General features: G+C 39.6%; 1 protein-coding gene across 2 annotated transcripts in view; it reads left to right on the top strand.

Annotated features, from left to right (window-relative positions):
- Positions 1-18,671, top strand: part of STK32B (serine/threonine kinase 32B) — a 170,703-nt gene that overhangs the window by 110,171 nt on the left and 41,861 nt on the right. For both annotated transcript variants that reach the window (XM_005148496.3, XM_031048464.1), the window contains 2 exons: positions 9,213-9,250; positions 18,155-18,244. In XM_005148496.3, coding sequence (XP_005148553.1) covers positions 9,213-9,250; positions 18,155-18,244 — 128 coding nt within the window. The remainder of the gene's footprint in view (positions 1-9,212; positions 9,251-18,154; positions 18,245-18,671) is intronic.

The raw sequence follows: 18,671 nt of genomic DNA, 5'->3' as shown, positions 1-18,671 counted from the left end.
CTGAGCCATTGACCACAACTCTTTGAGTGCGACCATCCAGCCAGTTCTTTATCCACCGAGTGGTCCACCTATCAAATTGATGTCTCCAATTTAGAGACAAGGATGTCGTGTGGGACAGTGTCGAATGCTTTGCACAAGTCCAGGTAGATGATGTCAACTGCTCCACCCCTGTCCATCACTTTTGTAGCCCCGTCATAAAAGGCAATCAAATTGGTCAGGCAGGATTTCCCCCTAGTGAAGCCATGCTGGCTGTCACCAAGCACCTTGTTGTTTTTCATGTGCTCTAGCATGCCTTCCAAGAGAATCTGCTCCCAGATTTTGCCAGGCACAGAGGTGAGACTGACTGGTCTGTAATTCTCCGGGTCATCCATTTTCCCCTTCTTGAAAATGGGGGTTATATTTCCCTTTTTCCAGTCGTCGGGAACTTCACCTGACTGCCATGATTTTTCAAATATGATAGTCAGTGGCTTTGCAAATTCATTCATCAGCTCCTTCAGGAACCATGGATGGATTTCATCAGGTCCCATGGACTTGTGTACATTCAGGTTCTTAAGATGGTCTCAAACCAGATCCTCATGTACAGTGGGCCCAAGGTCTAGGTTTTCACAGTCCCTGTGTCCGTCTTCCAAGACTTGGGTGCTGTGGTCAGAGGCTTTGCCAGTGAAGACTGAGGCAAAGAAGCCATTCAGAACCTCAACCTTCTCCAAATCCTGTGTAGCCAGTTCTCCCAAAAGCTTCCGGAGGGGGCCTACATTGTCCCTAGTCTGTTTTTTAGCCGCTACATACCTATAAAATCTGTTCCTGTTATCTTTAACATCCCTTGCCAAGTTTAGCTCCAATTGGGCCTTACCTTTCCTAACTTGGTCCCTAACTACCTGGACAACATCCCTGTATTCATCCCAGGCCTCCTGTCCTTGCTTTCACCTTTTATAAACCTCTTTTTTCCTGTGAATTTTTCTCAGGAGTTCCTTATTCATCCAAGGAGTCTCCTGGCCCTCATGCTGCACTTCTTTCTAGTTGGGATGCAACACTCCTGAGCTTGTAGCAGGTTATCCTTGAATATTAGACAAGAGTTTTGGGCCCCCCTGCCCTCTAGGGCTATATGGAACCTTGCTAAGCAGGTTCCTGAAGAGCCCAAAATCTGCTCTCTTGAAGTCCAGGGCAGTGAGCTTGCTGCACACTCTTTTCACTGTCTTGAGGACCTCAAATTCAACCATCTCGTGATCACTGCATCCAAGATTTCCCTGGAGCATCACGTTTCCAACGAGCTCTTCCCTGTTGGTGAGCACAAGGTCAAGCACAGCACCTCTCCTCTTCAGCTCCTCTATTGCTTGCAGAAGGAAGTTGTCTTCCACACAATCGAGAAACCTCCTGGATTGCTTGTGCCGGGCCGTACCGTCGCCCCAACAGATGTCTGGGTTGTTGAAGTCCCCCATAAGAACAAGGGCCTGCGAGTGTGAGGCTCTTCCTATTTGTAGAGTTCTTCATCCACAGGTTCCTCTTGATCAGGTGGTCTGTAACAGATCCCCCCAGTAATGTCCCCTATAGCTATTCTCCCTTTAACCCTGACCCACAAACTCTCTGTTAACTGATCACCTGTCCCCAGACAGAGTTCCATGCTCTCTAGTCTATCCCTAACATAAAGGGGAACTCCCCCTCCCCTCCTACCAGGCCTGTCTTTTCTAAAAAGCCTGTAACCTTTCATTCCAACACTCCAATCAAAGGAGCCATCCCACCATGTTTCTGTGATGCCTATTATATCATAGCCCTGTAGATGTGCCCACATCTCTAATTCCTCTTGTTTGTTCCCCATGCTACGGGCATTCGTATAGAGGCATCTGATCCAAGCTCCAAATGAAGCTGGCTCATTGGCTGGAGCGCCTATAATATCACTACATTGCTCAGAGCATTTATTATAGGTGCTGGCAACTGACTGGGTGTGTTGGGATGGAATGATGTCCCCCTCCCCCAACACATCTAGTTTAGAGCATCTTTGACAAGTCTGGCAAGCCTCCCAGCAAAACCACTCTTCCCTTTCTTTATCAGAGCAGCTCCACCAGCCCCCAGTAGGCCTGGCCTACAAATTTGGGCCCCATGTTCAAGACACCCAAACCCTTGACTTCGACACCACCCTTTTAACCATTGATTAACCTGTCCAATCCTCCTACCCTTTGGAAGGTCCTCCCCTGAGTCTTGAAGAATTGTTGAAAAGACTATCTGAGCTCCAGAGCCCCTAACCACCTCTCCCAGGGCTCTGAAATCCTTCTTTATATGGTTTAATGGAAGCTACTTGCTGCTCCTGAACTGAAAGGTGGAGGAAGCCCTCTTTTCTCCCTGGAGAACTTATCTATACATAAAGGATCGTGGGAAAAAAATCAGGTTGGAAAGGACCTCAGGATGTCTCTAGTCTAACCTTCTGCTTAAAGCATGATTGGATATGACAGACCAGTCTTCCCAGGGATTTATGTAGTCATATCTTGATAAACTCTAGGGATGATGACCATACAACCCCTACGGGCAGCCTATTCCACTGCTTTCCTGTCCTTATGGTGAAAGTTTTCCTTTATATCCGGTCTAAGCCTCTCTTGTTTCAACTTACACCTGTTGTTTTTATGCTAGATTCTGTCCTCTGAATGAGAGTACCTGTCTTTTATCTATTCAAATAAAAACATTGAAGAGCTGCTTTTAAAAATCTAAGACTTAATTTCATGAGTTTGTACACAACTGAGTTCTCTTTGTATGTTGTATTTGGTTAATGGAGAGTTGAAAGCTGAACAGTCCTCATTCAGAGAAAAACAGACATTGTTAAAAAGTGAAAATACTCCTAATAAGTCATGCTGGTAAAACTGCTATCAGCTAAAATACTCATAGATATTACTGTGAGATTTTAGAAGCTCAGGAGGGTGGAAATGTGCTAATACATTAGATCCTGCTCTGAAGCAGCAAGGCAAAGAGTGAAATCTGTCAGACATAAAGTTGAAAGAATGTACTATGGATTTTTGCTGATACCGACTACAGGGTTAGGGGTTATTACACATGTGAATTCAAACCCATCCACTGCTGTTACAATTGGAACAGTTCTTCTGACAGTTTAAAAAGCTGTTCGGACTGGCAAAGGAAAGCTGTTCCTGTGCTGGAAACACAGGGAATCTTTGGATAAAATAAGGGGGAAAATACAGGCAAAACCAAAAAAAAAAAGCACAAATTTAAACATGGTAGAAACTAGCACTGTGGTGTTTTGATGTTTGCTGCAGAATATGGAAGCAGAATAAAAGAGATGGGCAGAGTTAGTTTTTCAATTCTCATAGGTTTAAGGGAAAGCATAGATCTTGTATTTGGCATTATTACAATGTGTTTCAAAAAGGTGAAGGGAAGACAGCATCTGTACTTGCTGTAGAATTGCTTTCCTAAATCTATTAGAATAATCTTAGCTGGAGGAACTCTAGCTGGTAGTTCTGTTATTCACGTCAACGGCTAAATCTTTGTTTAAGCCTCTGCAGGATTTTTGTGCAATTATGTCTTGTAGTAATCAACTTGAGTTTAATTCTCAGTTGTATAAATAAAACCCCTGTTTGTTTAGTTGACTTCAGTTTTATGAAATATGAACCTTGCTTTCATCTTCCAAAAGCAAATAGAAAAGTTCTAATGACCATCTAGATACTATTTATTATTTGATACGCCTGTCACATCGCATCTTGCAGACCTCTTCTGTTAACTAAAAAAACTAATCTATTTGTTCTTTACTCTCAGTGAATTTTTTGTTCAGCCTTCTCCAGATCTTTTAATTTTTTATTATTTTCCTTTAGATGCTACAAAATCAGGTAATCTGAAGGACCTACCTTTGTTTTAAATTATAGCATAACACATTTATTTTCAATATTTTTCTGCAACCTGCTTAGAATTATTTGTTGTCAATGTGAAGTGGTAGTCAATGAACCAGCTACTACATTTTTCCTTCACAAAGCTGGGCAATTCATGGTTGACTTCCCCAACCACACACCATTCACTTCTAGATTGATGTTTCAAGTCCAGTTGATATCAATAGAGTTCAAAAGTTGCAATGTCCTTGTTGCTAATTTGAAGCAGTCCACACAAACCTTTTTTTTGGAACTTGTTCTGGATTACAGGTTTTAGAGCTGATGGCATTATCATGTGTTTTTCAGTCTTCTGTCTAAGACTACTTGACCTACATAAAGGACACAAAAGTGTGACCTCTATAAGGTTATATACGGTCATGAATCCTGATGATGAATTCATATTCACCTTTTCTGATGTATACATATAATTTGTGTCTATTCTCAACTTCATCTGCCACTGGCAATATAATCACCTTATTTTGCTCACTCTTACTGAGATTTCTGAGTCCTTTTAAGGTGAAATAATCATCTTTTTACCACTTCACATAGCTAATAAAATAATGTGTCAGACCTCTCCAGTGCTGAACAGCAGAGCATTCCTATCCAAACCTTTCATGCTGAAGATAGACTATTTATTCCTACTATTTTTTCATGAGCATTCAAGCCCCATGACAGAATTGAACATATAGAAGCTCTGATTAGCTTCCAACTGCAATGAACTATACCAAAGATGCACTAAATTCCGCATATAGGGTCCTCTCACAGGTATCATTAGTCTTTCATGAACTTTCTTGTAGCCAAAAGGAGGGGGAATAATGATGGCTAAATTTTAGCTTGCATAAGTTATTTTTCATAGACTTAGTAATTCAGGCTGGAAGGCACCTCCAAAGGCCTCTAGTCTAATGTCCTGCCAAAACAGCATCAGCTTCAGATCAGACCATGTTGCTTTGGGTTTATGCATTCAGGTCTTGAAAACGTCCAAGGATGAAGACTACAAAACTCTGTTTCTTAATTTAGAAATCTGCTTCTACCTCACTTAGTAAACCAGAAAGAAACATTGATGGAAGCAGTAATTAAAACTACAGATACTTGAACCTAAGTAATTTATAATCATTCAGTTCAAAGGACTCTGGGATATGCAGTGAACATGAGTCGAGCCACATTCATGGCTTTGTTCCATGCAGAGGGAATATGTTCGAACACTGAATGCTTACTCAGCCTAGATATAGAAGATACAATTAGATTGTTAATTGTTCTTTCTTACTTGGGGATTATAATCAGCACCTTCTTATTGTAATTTCACCCGCTGTGCAGCTTTAGTTTGACATTTGTAACTAAGGCAATTGAAGAATGCTAGAAATGGTTTCACGGGCAATATCAACAAGTGACAATTAAACTGTGATTTTTTTCCAATTTTTCTCATTTGTCTGCACCTCTGAGTTTCTTGAGCCAGCTGTTCTGTTAGTTTTACCTGGTCCTGTCACTGAGCAAAGACTTTGAGTTTCTCTACTCTCATTTTTATGTTGCTCTAATTTTTCTGTGTGTAAAGAGTTGGAGTAGCACCAGTACAGACTGAAATTGTTTATGAAATCAATGTTAAGGACACTGCCATAGCTCTGCTGGTCATTGCTTGGTGAATGGTTAGAGGGCAGCCCAGGGATCTTCTGTATCCAAACTATGAGTTCCTTTCAAAAGTCCTTCAGTTTGTCTTATGAGATGATTTAAGATACTTGTATTATGAAATGAGTGTTTCAATTCATTCTCTTAGCTAGGGGTATGCATAACAGAAAAACCCTGAAGTTAAGATGCTGAATTTCACAGCCTGTTGTTTGAACATGCTTGCTAGGGGAAAAATGTTTTCCGAAGAATTGATGTGTAGTCAAAACAGAATTCTACTTACTTAACATGTTTGAATTTAAACTGCCTAACTTAAAAAGGATTTATATTTTGAATCCACCTTTCCACATAAACAATATTTTTACCATTTAAATAAATTTAACTACTGTACTTATTTAAAGAAACTGGCTGCGTTTTGTATAACAGATGCTCGAAGCCCTCTATTTTGAGTATATCCAGTAAACTTAATTGCAGTGCCCCAGACCTGCAGTCTTCCCCTTGGCTGTGTTGGATGCTCCCTGCCCTGCACTTAGCAAGCAGTGGTCAGTGCAAGGGCAGAGCAGTGTTCTTGTTGCTCTGGAGTCTTTCAATACGCTGCCTCTGGAGAGGAGAGCTTTTAGTGGCATGCTGTAAACTGGGGACAATCACATAACAGAGTGCTGTTGGAAAGCATGCTTTTTACAGTGACCCTGCACTTTGCTTTCACGTGTCATGTGAATCTATGCATCACACACATCTCAAAGCACGTGATCCCAAAACAGCAGCATCTTACTTAAAAAACTTGGTTATCTTCTGACTTAAGGTAGCTCATGACTTTTACTTGCTGTAAAAGCAGTTTAAAATAGCCTGTTTTGAGATCTGAGACACAGTTGTGAGTCTATCAGGTTGGCCCAGGAATTGAGGGGTTGGGTTACTCTGTGTGAGGGGACAGACAGTTGTAGCTGCCCCCAACTACAGTCCTGCCTCTGAGCAAAATGAGGAAAATTGGAAGAGCCACAGTGGGGAAAATCCCTTAGGTGGGAAAGACCTTATGGTCTGTGTGCATCTGCACCAAGTATCAGCCATTGCCTGAATTAGTCACAGAAACATAAGCACAGATCTAATTTTAACACTCAACTTTCTGAACATTACAGATGCAACTGCATGAAGAATATATTTGATGATACTGTCTTTTCCGGTGCAATAAAAAGTATAGTCTACTTAATGGTGCAATACCACACCAGATATTCAAATTATTTAAACTCATCTTGAAGAAAACACAGAAAAGAAACAGTCTTGTAATGAGCAATCCCTGGGTGCATTGCTATACAGGTGGCAGTAGCTCATAGAGCTGAATTCCTCCTTTTCATCAGTATTATTCTCAGTGAAGCACTAATGGTTGTAACATTCCAATTCTTGTTTTCTTAAACTGGGAAAACCAGTTTGGAGTGATGTTGAATGTATCGCTGATTTTAAGAAGCCACAAAGGCCCTAATGTACCTGGGTGTGATCCCTGTTTTATTCACCCACATGAGAAGTGCAGAGTCAGACTGTACTTGTTAAAGTTTGTGAAGACAAAGTTTGAAATACTTTTATAAAGTTTTAAAATATTAAATTCAAGAGACTAAACTATGACATGCTTATTTCCATTGAAAGTTACTGGTGTATTTTCAAGATGTGGATCAACCACAAATATTCTTCAGCATGAAAGCACAATTCCAACTCTTATCAGAAAATGGTTATCTAAAACCAGAGACTGTTGATATCAGCTGAACAGTAGCTCTTCCAAAACTGTCTCATCAATTGAGAGATTAGATGTAACATTATATATAAAAATGTATAGATTTTCCTACAATAATTCAACCAGAGAAGTTTTATAATATAAGCAAAGATCTTTAATTCTACAGTTCACCTGTAACTCACAACTTCACTCATGTGAAATGAAGGCAAGGAAAGGTTTTGATATGGTAAATGATAAGTCAGAGTTTGAAGGTTTGTGGGTAATGTGGGCTGTAGGAGTGATTTCTCCTTTTATTACACATATAGCTAGAGCTGCTGCTCAATCAGACAATATTAGATAACCTGTAAACTATGCAGAAAAAAATGCAGTATTTCTCACTGATATACCAGTATAAGTTTAAATGTCTATTCCAGACAGTAATTCATAGTGAGATACTTTTCCTTACACAAACACAACCACGTTATTTCCAAATGTGCAAGGAATGATTCAAAGTAATTTCTTATTTGTTCCACGTTTCCCCAGCTGCTGCTACACAAATTGTAGACATAATCTTAGTGTACTTCACAATTTCATATGATTGTCAGGATGGGCTAGACAGCGTGGAATTCAGAATAGCACACTGTAAGCTGCTTTTTTTGTCAATGAGGGTGTGGAGTTGGAGTGACAAGTGAGCTCATTTCAAGGAAACAATATACATATCGTAATAGCTATTGCTATCTTATTCCTGTATGGTATTTACTTCAGAAATCATTCCAATGTAACACATTTTCCTCTCGCAACATTTCAGTTTTCTTTATCACATTTGAAAAAAAAAATCTGTTAGAAAATCTAAGTATGTGTTAGTATATATTTCAGTCAGGAAAGGATTTTCTAGGAAATGTTTAAATTGGAATAATCAAGCTATCCTTTGGCTAAAAGAAATTGCACTGGTGGAAGTGTTTGGAGTTCATTTACTTTGCAGATTCATTCAGCAGCTTATTTTGACAGCTTATGGTTCCTTGTCTTTTGAGATTAGTGGAAAATACAGCCCAAGCAGCAAATATTTTGCTCAAGATGGAGTGATGCATCTCCCACTCCACCAATGCTGCACCAAGAACACTGCTTCAAAACTGTATAAAGTGCAAGCCGTCAGGGAAAAAGCAGGGCCACCCAACGCCACTGCATCGCAGTCACCGAGCCATAGGGTGAGCCAAACCAGGGATCCAGGCTGGCAAAGGGAAGAAATGAGTTTCCCCCAGAACTGGTCTGCACTATGAGCAATGATGCTGCACCAAGAAAGTGGGTGGGAAAAGCCACCTCCATCCCTCCTGACAGCAGCATGAATGCAAGTCAATGTAAGCGATCCTGAAAGTACAGCTCTCTAGGGTTATGTTGTTCCCTTTTGCCAAGAATGACAGTTGAGCTGATGTTTCAGCACATCATGATCTCCATCTTCCCTTATCCCTACTCCTTTCCTCAGCATTGTACCTGCCATTACAGAAAGACAAGTGGGGATTCGAGGGCTAAAAGGAATGCTGCTTGACTTCTCCAATTAGCATAAGATAGCTAGCAGGACTGTACAGTATGTGAATGATCATGCATGTGAGCATGGCCGATTAGTGGGGTCTGGCAGAAAAAGGAGATCACCGATGTTTCCAATTAAATGATTTCTTGGGTCTGTCAAATGCGGAGTCCCTGAGGCAATCAGCCACCTCCTAGATGCAAATCTTCCATCTTCTTGTTCCCGCTGCTATAAAGAATAAAGCACATAATCTTGAAAACCAAATCCATGTCAATGCTAACCATCTGAATACAAAACCACATGAAATGAAAACCCAGAAAGCCTCTTTATTATGCATGTTTTCTCAGGGCAGTAAAAAGATGTAGATAAAAATCATTTGCCTTAATGTGTGATATGGTTTTCATTGGTTTTATAATGATTTAAGTGACTTGGTCCTCATACCCAGATGGGCAAAACTTTGAAATTGTGGGTTTTCTTTGGGTATGAAAAGTAATGTGTTCCTTTCCTCGTTTTACAGGGACATCAAACCTGACAACATACTACTGGATGAGCATGGTAAGTGAATACTGACTGCTTTCTCAAAGATCTCTGTAATTCTTGAGATCTCGGTGGCAGGCTTTTACATCCTTTGTACATCAGCTTCAGGTGTTGATTCCTACCTAACTCTGGACTTTCTTTGCAAAAGCTGTCTGTCCACCTTGAGGGTTTTATAATTTCCTCTTCTACTGATAAAAGCTGCTCTGATATTTGTAAGATATGAAGAAGAAAAAATTTAGTGTGTCTTGATATATCGAGATCACCAGGGACACCTGGTAAAAAGAAGTTAATATTTTATTAACAGGATTACTGTGAATCACTATAATCCCTTTTCAGGGGTTTACCAGTAGAACAGTACTAAGCACTTACTTTCTCTTTTAGAACTTCTGAATGACTAAGAAATTTCATAGAGCAAATTATTTCTCATGTAGATCTCTGAAATTACTTTCCTAAATTTAGATATGGAATTTATAAATTTACCTTGAAGTCTGCAAAATTTTTATGACTCTGCATGTTCTGATTTAAATAACATAAAAAAAAACCCTAGACAACATGATCAGCCTTGAACTTTCAGTACTGATTCCATGATCTCAAACAAAAAAAGTGTGGTATGAAAAAAGAGCAGCAAATATATTTAAACTTAAATTTGACATATACAAGCTATCTATGAAGTATTTTTGCTAAAACCTCGTGCGTCTTTTTGCAGTTATTCATAGGAAGAACATGAGAAAACACAGGTAAAGAATGCATTAACCTTGTCTCAGTCAGAACAGAAATGTGTACCAGAGGAAGACTGGATAAAGGAGATGTATGTTTGCTATTGCAGGAAGCTCTTGTTGTGCTTTGTTCCCCACAGAAACTGATTAAAAGAAGTTAATCTTTAAGAAAATATAAACTTGAAATTATGCCAACGTTAGCATTATTTTTCAAAACCCATTGCAGAGCTGCTGTGTATACAAGTTAAAGTTGATTAAAGAGGTAACATTGCGAACAGCTGGAGTTTGTCCCAGGGAATATGGAAGCCAACAAAGCTAAATAATGTTGGAGTTTTAAACCATTTAGAAATTCAGGAATTTAATGTCTCAGACCCATCAAGGTTAACGTTCCCCAGACACTGATATCAGCAAATAAGCATGAAACAGAAATCTCTTGTCATTAAGTCCTGAGTGAATTAAAGATGTCAAAGGCAACATGAAATTACTATGAGTGTGTTAAATCTCTGATTGACAGCCTTTGAAGTAAGATTGCTCTTATCTCTCTTTGCCCTTCATCAAGGTCAATTATTGCACACAATTAGGCTCTTGCTAGAGCTTTCCTATGGGGGCTCAAGTATTGCAGAATAGAAGCTACACCAGAGTGAGCAATATGCTGCAAAATGAAGGTCTTTTGGTGATTATAAGTTATTCAGCAACAAAATTATCTGTAGACAGCGTGGAAATTTGGGGATGGATAGCCCCTTTTCTGCAAAACATCAGAATACTGCTCCCTTATAGCACACCTGCAGGCAGGTCGTGAAACAGCCATGCTTCTCCAGACTTGCAGACAGGCATTGGTCGGCAGAATTAATCAGCTTGTGGATCCTTGCTTCACAGACCTGTTATGTGGATAAGGTCAACACACCTCAACTCACTAAATGAAGGGACACCAGTTGGACAGATATCTGTATCCTACTTGTCATCACAGGCTTTCTTTACAGACAACTGAAAGACAAAGACACGTTTTAGATAATCTGATCTATTTTGGATTTCTGCACTACACGCTGATATCTATTGCTCTTCAGTGACTAATACCTAATGTTTTGAGTAAAGATATAGATATCCACCATACAGATGTATGTTTTGCAATATGAATGCTATACTTGAAGTCCACAAAAGCTTTTATTAATCTGCAACATTGTAAACCATCAGTTTTCACCTAATGGAAAAATGTGTTGAATATGTACAGCATAAATATGCTGTAGAGGAAGCGTAACAAATTCACCTAGTATGAGTCTAACCAGGTGCACAGGAAGGAGCTTTATTTTAGCCCGTGGCCCCTAAGATGGCAGAACAGTTTCCTGTATGCTTGACTTTACCTCTAGGTCTTTCTTACAGTTCATTGAACAAGCTGTGTTTACACAAGGTATGATGGAATTGGATATGTACAACATTTAGGACTGCGAGTTTGTCTTCGTGAGTTAGATTTCTTTGACTTCACTGAAGAAAACTATTTTGGCTGAAGTGTAGTGGTACACCATTCACATTGCCTTACATCTTCAAGCAGTTAAATAGACTGACTTTCATAACTTATACCAGGATTATAGATTGTAGATATTTCTGTTCATTAACACTAGTTTCACTGCAGTTTATGGTTTAGGGAACATAACTCAGGAATACAGAAGTAGTGAAACAAGAAATTTTTCTTACGCCATGAAAATCTAATGTACAAGTAAAGAATATGAAAATGTGTACAACATACTCAAAATAATTCTGGCAGAGGGAGCCTGAATTTTCCCATATACTTATCAGCAAAGCCACATCTTGACACTGCTGAGCACAGTTTCTCATGCATCAGTGGAAATAAATGATTGATGAGTATGAGAAGCATAATGCTACATGAGAATGGGGTAATTAGCTGCTTAAAATAGGGTTCAGTCCCTACCAGAAGATGATTGTCTGGTCTCCTGGAGAGATTCTTTACCCTATAGAGAGTGTTCTCTGAGTAGAGAAAGGGGTGATTTCAGGGTTCACTTTCTGAACTGGAATCCTATGGAAACTAGTGCTGTCCATAAAGCTCTTTGGTAATGTTTCCCTCCCAACTTTCCCAGAAAGCTCTTACGACTAATTCTAATCTCTACATTTCATAGTAGTGCTCTGTTCTGCTAACATGCATCTGAAACAGAATTATTCCAGTGATAGCTGTAGGGACTACTTGGTGGTTCAGAAGAGATGCTATCATTGTACAGAGAAAAGTACTATAAAACTCTCTGAATAACAGTATTCTGCTTCCTCTACTATTCCTTTCATTTTAATGGTTTAGAACAATATAACTGAAATAACAGCATTTAGAGCTGAAAGCTGGACAGTCTGGTCCATGTTGCGTTATTTTTCTGAAAAATCAAAGAAATTAAAGATGCCTTAAAATCTTTCCATGATCCATGATGTCTAAAGAGATGTAGAATGACTAGTATGGAGAAAAGCAAGCAGTAGCAAACAGATTAGTATGCTCCTTTTTTCATAGAATCATAGACTGGTTCTTCTGTTTAAGTTTAAGCTTACTACTTCTTGTCCTATCGCTACAGTCCCTGATGAAGGGGTGATAATGTTACAGCTATTTGTTAGCACCATTGATATTAACATTTCTGGTCATCCTTCAGAAATTCTGAGGCTCTACTTTGAAATCCAGGTTTTGCATTGTGCAGAGTGACCACACCATTAATACACTCTCTTCACAGGAAATCTACAAGGGTTCCATTTCCTCTCAGGCAAGTTTTTCAGGACATCATTTCATAAGACTCAGCAAGGTCTTTGCTTGGTTTACTGAAGAATAACCTCCTGCTGGGTCAGACCCAAGCCGTCAGCTAGCATTCTGTCTGAAGCAGGGTTAAGAAGAGATAGATACTGTTCATGGAGTGTGCTCTTTGCCACTTAGTCACCAAATGCTTCAGTGCTTTCTATCACACACAGCTTTTGTATTAGGATATTAGAGTATGCCTGTATATTGCCTTTAGACTCTGGGTAAATCTTTCCTAATGAGTGAGTTTGTCTACTGCCTCTTTGAAGCTGCTACTGATACTGGCCTTCATGACCTCCTGGAGGAGCATGCTGTAGAAGTGCACCATCCTTCATCAAAGAAAAGGGTCTTATGTGTTTTGAAACATTCTTCTCTCAAAAACCACCTTCTACTTCTAGAATTGCAGGATTCAGTGAATGATATCTTACAACCACAATGTTCACGATATTAAAAACTCCTTCAACTGAAGTACCTTAGCCTTTTTAATTTCTTATAATACACTGGTCCAGTCCTCTTGCCACTCTCTCTCACTATAGCTACTGCTACAGATATGCAAGCTTTCAGTTTCAAAGCAGAACAGCAACCATATTGGATCATCTGGATGATTTTTTTCTCTCCAAGAGTCTCCAAAAAGTGAATGACAGAGGATGACATAAAACAAGTTTTTGTGGTGCTTCTCCGAGGTACTCATCCAGCCTTCAGCATTTTGTGACTGAGGCATTTCCTGAGCTGGATACAGTTTCTACACATTTAATAACTTTCAGTGTCCTTTTCCATGCTCTTTTCTGGTGCTTCCTTGAGTGGAGGGAATGTTTAGCACCCTCAACACTACTGTGCTTAAATAGAAATTATGTTAAGACTCAATACGTGTTTGTTAATTTTGATGGTGCCACCTCTGATGGCACCAAATGTCCCCTGGTGGGTCTCCATATTGACATCAGAGACCTGATACTTGACTCTTAGACTTAACAAGGCTAATTCCATTTTATTAGGTTGGGAGGGGGAAGGGTTAGACTCAATTTTTGCATCTGGTAGTGATAATTTTACTCTGTAATCATTTCTCTAATGAGACAGCAAGGCAGATTTAAGCTGGCATTCATATGTGCCTTATTATATATGATTATATTGCTTTATGACCCCCAAAGTTTTCCTTAAATCTATATTTCCTTGATTACATGACAATCTCAGCTCTCATTTAAAAAATAACAGCAAAATTGAAAAATTCAGCTAATGAGCAATCTTGGTCCTAAAACCAAAAATAGCATGAAAAAAAAACACCCATAAATTCAATATTTTGAACCTCAATATTAACTTCTTAAGAACTGAACTGGCAACATTGTCACTGTGTAGTGATGTCTGGGAGACAAAGTCTTCACTGAAGTGTACCTGTTTTGTCTACATCAGGGCCTCTCCTTATCATGCCCACACTCAATTGCCAGGCGCTATATCTCATTTAACCCTCCAACATTGATTAACAATATGAATGCTCTCAGCATAATTCATCTTTCTGAAGCTACCTACACTTTAAAAATCTATTTAAATACATGAGTACATGGCCATTATACAGCCTACCCTTTTGAAATTCACAACCTCGCTGAACCCATCTATAGCAATACAATCAGATTTTTAACAATCTCCCTGATGATAAGTGGTAGACTGCCAAAGTCATGCTAAGTTCACATAGATGTGAGCTACACTCTTCTACATAGTACAGATGAACCTAGAGAAAGGCTTTTTAAATTGTTCATAGGGTTTGACCTTTTGAGCCTGAATTTGCTCCAAAATGTTACTCTGTTGAGATTTCCCATCAGCTCTGATTCATGCTGAGTTGGTGGCATTAACTCCAATCTGGTATTTCTTCTCTTTGCCCTCCCATTCACCCCTTTGGTTTCAACCTCTGAGTAATTCAATGAGGTTTGAAGTCATGTACATTTTCTTCTGCTAAATGTCAGTCAGCCAGCCTGACTAACACCATTTAGTTAGCCACTGTTCAGGACTTGTTTTAATCATCATTAGGATTTGTTCAAAAATTAAATAATAATATGAAGATCATTTGCTGTTTATCTTAGATACTGCGATTTCAAGCCACATGAAAAAGTGACGCATAAAAACTGCTTAGTTATCCTGAAGTGCCATGCATAAAACTTCTCAAAGTCATACACTGTGCTGTAGGTACTAACTTACAAATTTTCTCTGTTAAAAACTTAACCAGAAGCTGACTGCAGGAATGCAGTTTTTGAAACAATTTCCACTAAGATACTTTCCACTTGCAATATGCATATTGATGTATGCGAAATCTGCAGTCTGGGATGACTTGAGAAAGCCACTGTACAGAGAGTCAGAGGAATGTGGTCATTTGTCTTTCCCTCCTCTCCATCACGATCTTATTATCAGATGGGGTCATGCAGCCATGGGGATTAAGTAATGAGCTCTTTCCATGTTAGACTTGAATCGAGTTAGGTATTGCTGAATCTCTTGTGCACTGCTCTGCTTCAGAGCTTTTAACAGTACACTGACATACTGCTTAGCTCAATATTGCACCAGGGTACAAACTTGGTTTTGACATTTCTTTCACCACAGTAATATCCAGAAAGGGAGATCAAGTACAAGGTTTGAAGCTCAGATGGGAAATAGTCCCCATGAACTGAAATTTTGGAACCAGCATGAAGTAGCTAGTAATTAATATCTCAGCATATTCACTGCAACAATAGCAACCTTTCCTTTTCCTACATGCAGCAGCTGCAGTAAAAGATGTCTTAGAAGCTGATTTGAAGGACTCCTAAATAGAATTGGGGTCTATCTCTCGAAACATTCACACCAGAAATGAAAACTTAAAAGAACCCAAACAAAAAAAAAACAAGTCACTAGGCTTAAAAGAGTTGAAACCATTCAGTGGTTTGCCTTGATATCCCCCCATTCCTCCTCCACTGCCCCCAAGCACAGGGGGTTGACCACCTGCTCTGAGTCTGTCCCACACAGAGCCTCTACCCAAGCCCCCAGCTCCCACGAAGTGCTGTGCACAGCCCCTTAGGCAACACAGCCATCTGCCTGCCTTGGGGATGCCTTCCTTTCCCTCCATAGCCGATTAGAGCAATAGGAAAAGGCTGCCTGCAGGCAGACCATGGGCTATGAGTGGTTCTGTGATGGGGAAGAGCAAAGGTGAAGTTTTTCCAGTGGTACAGACACGGCTCTGCTCTGTCCTGCTACATGTACAGGAGCTTCCCACCGTGGCTGTGTTAACAGCAGAATGCAGAGAATCTATGCACAACCCAATACATTCCTTACCTTGAAGAAAGGCATTTTTAACAAAAAACATCAGTCAGTGTATACAACATTTCACATGTGCTATTTTGGTTCTGTTAAATGAAAAGAAACCTAATAACTGGGAAAGAAAACAATGCACTGCAGGAGAGGCAATTTTCCTTGCAAATCAACTATTTGGATCAGTCTGAATGGATATTATGCGATAAATGTTTTGCAACAGGCTACCATGCTGGCATTCTAATAGGGAGCATCACTTACAATGCTGTCATTTAAATGACAGGGCTTTATATTTATCTCTATAAAACACAGTTATCTGTCAACAAAGAAGAAAGTATTAGTCTGCTGAGATCCTTGCAGGTTTTCATTCCACAGTGTACACAGAATTGCTTAAAACTACTGTCATGAGGTGGCTGTATGTGGTTCAGTTATCATTTTCAAAAAGCCTTCTGCCATGGTGTTCTATGACGGCAAAATAAACTGCAAACATGCTACACTCCAGCCACCAGGAAGGAAGAATGCTACCTTGAAATCCAGTGGCAGGCTTGGCTGTGATTCTTGTTATGACAGCCTAACATTTCCCTCTCCTTATAAAGTGATCACTTTGCACATTTTGTCTGCTGTAGGCAGATGTCTTCCTGTGTGTGGGTCTTAAGAAGGAAGAAATTGTCAATAAAATATAAGCATTTTTGTTGAGAAAAGTGCAGAAATCATGCAATCCATTTCATCAAAAACTTCTACTGTGCCTCCTGTTTGGAGAAATAGCTTCGAGTTCAGCAGTGGGATGTGCTAAATGTTCCTTTCTCCCTTCAAAACCAGCTCAGATCAGGGCAAATTAGGGGCCTCTGAGAATTTTAGTTCACATATGTGTAGCTGCAGACTTGTTAGAGGTTGGCAGATACATTTCCTGCAGACTTTGAACATGATCTAGGTTAGATTGTCAGAGCAGCATAATCTTTTGCTGATATTGCAGTTTCTCTGTCAGGCATCATGGTAACATTCAGCATCAGTCATTTCTTACACTCTTTACACCTTTGCCAGCAAGCATGATAACAACCTCCCTGGCTTAACAACTGCATCATGCCCAAAGCCTGCTCCATTCTGTGGACTGAATGAGGTTGAGATCTTGATCACAAAAAAAATCACAAGAACTTGTCACTCAAGAGTCTGGTTCAACACATTGATGAATTAATCCTGATCTGAGTGCAGGGCTACAAGAAGGGAGTACTTTTCCTGTACTCTGTCCTCCACAGTGGCATTGCCAGATGTAATCACAGAGAGAGCAATATCTGCATCACTCCACCACATAAAACTAGTCCTTAAACAGAGATACAAAATCTAACAGCTGAATTAAAATGGAATTAAAACTGAATTAAAAGCCTGCAGTTTTCAGGCTGGATTTATGTTCAGTTTACCTGGCAAGCCAGGATGAGCAACTATTGCTTCAGTTTAACCTATGTTCATCATAAACTATCCCATGAGAAAAGTAATGACAGCAGGTTTGGGCCATTCAGCCCGATCAGTTCAGTTTAATCAGCTGTCTGGCTGGTCAGGCAGAAAGTCCTGAGGCTGACTTCTGTCACCTCTCTTTCATCTTGTAACCTGCTGTCAAATGAGTGATCATTTGGGACCTGCTGCTGTTAATGTACACGCTCTCCTGCTACCATGGATCTAATTTTATAGTTATTGCATTATAAAAATACCATTTTTCTTCTCTGCTCCCTTTTTGCCCTGAGGAGACTCAGAAAAAGCCAGGCTGATGTTAACATGATGTGGATGTGACAGTAGACAGGTATCACAAATACCTGAGGCTGTGACCGGGTGACTCTAGCTGAGGATAAGGAGATTTCATTCTCTTGCTTGTTGCTGCTTTGAGAAGCCCATTACTGTTTTCAATGCTTATGCCAGGAGGAGATTTAGGGGTGCCCAGCAAAAAATTTCAGCACTGTGAGCAGGTAGTGGATGCAACTGTACAAAAGAAGTGGTCCGTCACTTTGCTGCCAATATGATTTTTCTAATTATGAGCAGCATTTAATAGCAAGTTTCCATGAACTGTTATGGGTTTTTCTAATATAATTTCTATTCAGTATCACTTAAATGTTAAATGAAGGAAGGAAAGCTTTTATGATGTGCTATTTTAACGTCGGTTTTTACTTTGTGTAATTGCAGGACATGTTCATATCACTGACTTTAACATAGCAACCATAGTAAAAGGCTCAGAAAAAGCATCTTCTATGGCTGGCACAAAACCCTATATGGGTAAGTTTTCAAGACCATTTAAAAGCATAAGAACAGTCATACATTAAGGTTGACAAATGGCATATTAAAATGATTTTAAATGGTGAGGGCATACAAATAAATGTACTTAGCTTTTGGTTTCTTTTTTTTTGACAGTATTTATGTGTTAACAATGGAAAACGCTGGTGATGGAGGGATGGGTCAGGAACTTGTTCTTTATGCTTCTTCTAGTCAGGTTCTGTTTGGGTTTGTGAAGCAAATTCAGGAGATTTTCAACTGCATTACTTCCTGCAACCCCCTATAACTGGAGGCAAGAATATATGGTTATATTTGCACCACTATGGATGTGATCTAGCAAAGAACATGTAATGCCAGCTTAAAAGTATCTAGGCACATCCGTATATCCTTATAACTTTATATCCTTAATAACTTTGCTATGCTGAGTTCC

This window comes from Melopsittacus undulatus, chromosome 7 (genome assembly GCF_012275295.1).
Source record: "Melopsittacus undulatus isolate bMelUnd1 chromosome 7, bMelUnd1.mat.Z, whole genome shotgun sequence".
NCBI lineage: Eukaryota > Metazoa > Chordata > Aves > Psittaciformes > Psittaculidae > Melopsittacus > Melopsittacus undulatus.
This window is presented reverse-complemented; position numbering and strand designations above follow the sequence as displayed.